Source organism: Galeopterus variegatus, unplaced genomic scaffold (assembly GCF_000696425.1).
Source record: "Galeopterus variegatus unplaced genomic scaffold, G_variegatus-3.0.2 Scaffold2737, whole genome shotgun sequence".
Taxonomy (NCBI): Eukaryota; Metazoa; Chordata; class Mammalia; order Dermoptera; family Cynocephalidae; genus Galeopterus; species Galeopterus variegatus.
Window position 1 is genome coordinate 119356 of NW_007728848.1, and position 4950 is coordinate 124305.

The following is a 4950-nucleotide window of genomic DNA, read 5'->3' on the forward strand; positions in this document are numbered from 1 at the left end:
GGCTGAGCGAGGTGCGGGCGCAACACCGAGGGTTGTGATCCCGTTGCTGGTCCCGGTCCGGTACGGGCGCGACACTGAGGGTTGCGATCCATTGCCGGACACCAAAAAGGAAAAAAAAATAAAAATAAAAAAAATAAAATAAAATAAAATAATTCAAGTTTACCCACCCACTGCCTCTTCTCTGTTAATGCAGTATAATCCATAGCAAATTTTAAATTCTAGCATAGTTGCACTCTGCTTCTCATAACTATTATGACAGCCTTCTGCTATTATTGCTTGGGGGTGTACTCAGAAATTCAAATACATTTTGTTATTTTTACAAGCAAAACATAATTTCAGACAAATCTACAGCCCCAAATATCACAAATGTTAAAGCTAAATAAAAATAATTTGAAAATTTCCCATATTTCTGCTCCCTTCTATTTGTACAGATAATTGAGAACTAACTCTGTACATGAAATCGACCCACAGCCGTTTTTCTAAAGCTGGTAATAATAGCCAGTAATAATAATAGGAAGGATTGTAGATTGTGTTACACTTTCTGTTTACTATAGAAAGATAGTTTACATGAAATAAAGCGGGTGAGTGGGTGAGTGCTGGGTATTTGTTTTGTGCAGTGATTCTTCATGTCTGAAGGTATAGCTGTGCATGTGTTATCTGTGTTTACTTCCCTTGGAAATTAGACTTGTTTTTAAAGCTTTCATCAGATGTTATATGCTTCATTATTCCTTGAGTGAATGTATATGCACAGCTATGGTTTTCAAGGCTGGTATTGAAACAAAAAGTGTGAAAGTGAACAAACAATAAAAGCATTTATATAACAGACTTCTTTTTACCGAGAAGATAACAGTCTTCTCTACTTAAATATGCTTTCATCTCTATCAAAATACTCTCTGAAAACACATTTTTAACATTTATTCCTAAGGATCCCTTCTTTTGTGTTCCTAAGCATTTTTGATGGCATTTAAACAACTAGTATTTACAACAACAATACTCTCACATCAACAATAGTGGTAGTCTACTCTTTCTGATACATGTACCATTCTCTTTTCAAAGAGGCCAGAATTTGTTACAAGTTTCAGAGCAAAAATCTCTTCTATCTAGACAGGAGTACAGCTCTACAGCATTGAGTTCTACAGTGTACTTTACATATGTTAGGATTCTTAATTCCTTTTTTACTATCATATTTGGAGACTGAAACAGCTAAATGAGGAGATGACATTTTCTTGTCATGGGGACAGAAAAGTTTGAAAAGATGAAGGGGATTTAACCTTTTAAGTCTATGGCTTCTAAACTTTGAAGCTCTGAAAATTCCGTAAAGCACTTTTGAGAAATATCTTTTCAGTGAACTATGTACTGTATTAGAATCTCTTTTTTTTTCTTTGCAGACCCTTCATGTGGCCTTTTAAAGTGTGTGCTTGAGACAGAATTATATGCAGAAGCTGAAAATGTCTGGAAGATTTCTGGTTTCTCTCACTACTTTTCCAGCCTTTTTGCCTGTCTGCCTGATTTGGATGATATGATATTTGGAGGGGCACCTTAACTGAAGCCATTCCTCAAAGAGACCTATCTGGCAGAAGGTTGTATACGTAATTCAGGATGGCTAGCCAGCCACCCGAAGACACTGCAGAGTCCCCGGTCTCCGATGAGCTGGAGTGCAAGATCTGTTATAATCGATACAATCTGAAACAGAGGAAACCCAAAGTGCTGGAGTGTTGTCATAGGGTTTGTGCCAAATGCCTGTACAAGATCATAGACTTTGGAGACTCCCCACAAGGTGTCATTGTCTGTCCCTTCTGCAGATTTGAGACATGCCTGCCAGATGATGAGGTTAGTACCCTGCCCGATGACAACAACATCCTCATAAACTTGACTTGTGGAGGCAAAGGAAAGAAAGCCCTGCCAGAGAACCCCACCGAGCTGCTACTGACCCCCAAGAGGCTGGCCTCTCTTGTCAGTCCTTCTCACACGTCTTCCAACTGCCTGGTTATAACCATCATGGAGGTGCAGAGAGAGAGCTCCCCATCGCTGAGCTCCACTCCGGTGGTGGAATTTTATAGGCCTGCCAGTTTCGACTCTGTGACCACTGTGTCACACAACTGGACTGTGTGGAACTGTACGTCCCTGCTGTTTCAGACTTCCATCCAGGTGTTAGTGTGGTTGCTATGTTTGCTGTACTTCAGCTCCTTACCCTTAGGGATTTACTTACTGGTATCTAAGAAAGTCACCCTCGGGGTCGTCTTTGTCAGCCTGGTCCCTTCGAGCCTTGTTATTCTTATGGTGTATGGGTTTTGCCAATGCGTTTGTCATGAATTTCTAGACTGTATGGCACCTCCTTCTTAACCGATATGCAAAATAAGAAATTTGACACACACTGTTATGTGTGAAGTTAGGTAATTTATAATTTATTTTCAATAACGTTCTTTACGGTTAGAGTCCATGACGTTAACAAAGCCGTTGGCCATATGTTTGTGGTCTGTTTTCTATCAGAATGTTGACTTGATTGGTTTCCTGTATGCTGGAAGTAAATGTTCGTTTCTACTTAGGGGTGAGCAAAAAAGCAAAACTGTGTGAGGTCAGCCTTCATGGAGCTCTGATGGCAGTGAGTCTTCCCCAGGAAAGGGCAGGATTTCACTCAGCACCTCTAGGGAGACACCAGGGTGTGGTGTGTTAGGCTGTAGTTGAGGTCTTTGTAGGAAGTTAGGAATGGACTAATTGCTCTTTTCAGAATTGTGGATATTCTACAATGGCAGGTTAACATGAGAGGAAAGCTGCTTGAAAACACATCTGTTTGCAAAGTGTGCACCCCTGCCAAACCCCTTCCCCCATCTAATATTCCTGGTGTAGAGCTCCCTGGATCACCTTCAGGTGTTTTCTCTCTCTTTTTAATTCTTTTTTGTGGCTGGCTGGTATGGGGATCTGAACCCATGACGTTGGTGTTATAACACTGTGCTCTAACCAGCTGCGCTAACCAGCCAGCCCTCTCTGTTAAGTTAACGTGGCTCTTGTGGTGAGATGGCTGTTCCCTCCCCAAGAGGAAACCACGTTCCCTGAGGTGGTTTCAACTGAATACCTGTTTTGCCACATTACTAAAGAGAATAAAAAACATTGAGGAACTTGCATCAAAGTACACTTCATGGCTAGAATATGGCCATGTGTCTTTGAGACATACTTTCCTCCATTTTATTTTCCTCTCTCCTCAGGCTTCTGTGAGAAGAACTGAGGAGAATAAACTTCTTTTTTTTTTTTTTGTCTTTTTTGTGACCGGTAAGGGGATCGCAACCCTTGGCTTGGTGTCGCCCGCACTGCGCTCAGCCAGTGAGCGCACCGGCCATCCCTATATAGGATCCCAACCTGCGGCGGGAGCGCCGCTGTGCACCCAAGCGCCGCACTCTCCCAAGTGCGCCACGGGGTGGGCCCGAGAATAAACTTCTCATAAAGCAGTTATTGTTCATGGAAACCTTCCTTCAAGTCTTCCCTTAAAACGTTTTATTTATTTTTATTTTTTTTAACCACATTGCTCAGTCAGCCCCACCCCTTTATCCTGAATGAGATTCCACTTAAACTAGTTGCTGTAAGTTTATGGGGATTTTCTTTTCTTCTCATTGTATTTTAAATTCTGTTAGGATTTATTTAACTTAATCCTATAACAATTTGGGGATGAACCGTGGCAGTAAAAACCTAGAAACAACTAATGAAATGCTCTGAGTCACAGTTTGAAGTGCTGAGAACCTAAGTCTTTTACTGTACTGCACAGAGTTGTACCAGCATATAATGGTTTTGGTTTATGTGCAAGACTGTGTTGCAGTAGTCCAGGCAGAGCGACGGGCCGGACACACGCGGAGCAGACGCCCTGCTTGAAAAACCCGCTGACGGAGTAAAATGGAGGGGCAGAGTGCGACTTACCATGTTGTTGTCCCTGTGTTTAAGTCAGTTTTGGATTCGATTCAAGTTCTTGCACACTTTATTTAAAATAGAAGTATAAGCTATGTGACTTGAGTTAGTGAACTTTTCATGATGGAGGGGAAGTGGAATGTATATATTTATAAGAAGAAATTGTTTAGCATATTTAGGTTTGGGGAAATAGAATGTTCACAGCAACTAGGCCAAAAAAAAAAAAAATGCTTTTTAGTCCCTAAAACCCATTAGTGATGATTGACATTAAAATATTTGTAACTCTTACTAAGACTTCTTTAACGTGTTCGTGATGAAATCCTTGTTGAGCAATGTAGTTACTGTGGGCCAATTCCAGTCTCCTTATTAAGGAAAAATTGACGCTTATCTTGAAAAGCAGTTTGATTTTAACTGTACAACTGTTAACTTTGAGAATATGTGCGCCCAAGGTAAATATGATGAGAAAGTCCATGTGGGATGTTGTCCAATGACTAAGCCCCCAAAATACAGCTAAATACATTAATGGTTTCATAACATTTAGTTTAGATAGCATTATGAATGAGATTTCCAGAAATCCATTTGTACTTAGAGTAAATATGATGTTTAGGAGATGTTGTGTGGTTTGGATTTATATATTTATAAGGTTTTTAAAAAATGTTTGTTTTATCTGAGCTGTAACATTTAATAAATTGGTGAATTATCATATGGTGAGATTTCTAGAAAGCTCCGGAAATGGGTCCTATGTATTTTGCTTATTTGTATAATGTCAGCAGTGCTAAATTTGAGTCTCTGTGTATTGTGGTGGTCTTTAGTTTTTTAGTTGCCAGTAAGTTTATTTGGTTTTAAAGAGTTTAATGTGTGACAACAAAAAGCTCTACATGCTAAGTGGAAAAAGGACAATGCTTTAATATTTTATTCACTGTGATAATGTTTTGTTTGTCTATTAAATTGTTATTACTTCCAAACTAGAATTTTGGTTTCTCTGACTCGTGGTTGAGATTCAGTTATTACTTTGGACCTCTGTTAACTTTAGATAACTGCAGACATGAACTTTCA

The 4950-nt window shown here is 39.8% G+C and overlaps 1 protein-coding gene across 1 annotated transcript in view; it reads left to right on the forward strand.

The window, feature by feature from the left end:
* The window catches only part of RNF182 (ring finger protein 182), a 5553-nt gene extending 2682 nt beyond the window's left edge, over positions 1-2871 (forward strand). Inside the window, exon 2 of the mRNA XM_008582845.1 lies at positions 1389-2871. Coding sequence (XP_008581067.1) covers positions 1600-2343 — 744 coding nt within the window. The 5' untranslated portion in view covers positions 1389-1599 and the 3' untranslated portion in view covers positions 2344-2871. The remainder of the gene's footprint in view (positions 1-1388) is intronic.
* Positions 2872-4950: the final 2079 nt, after the last annotated feature.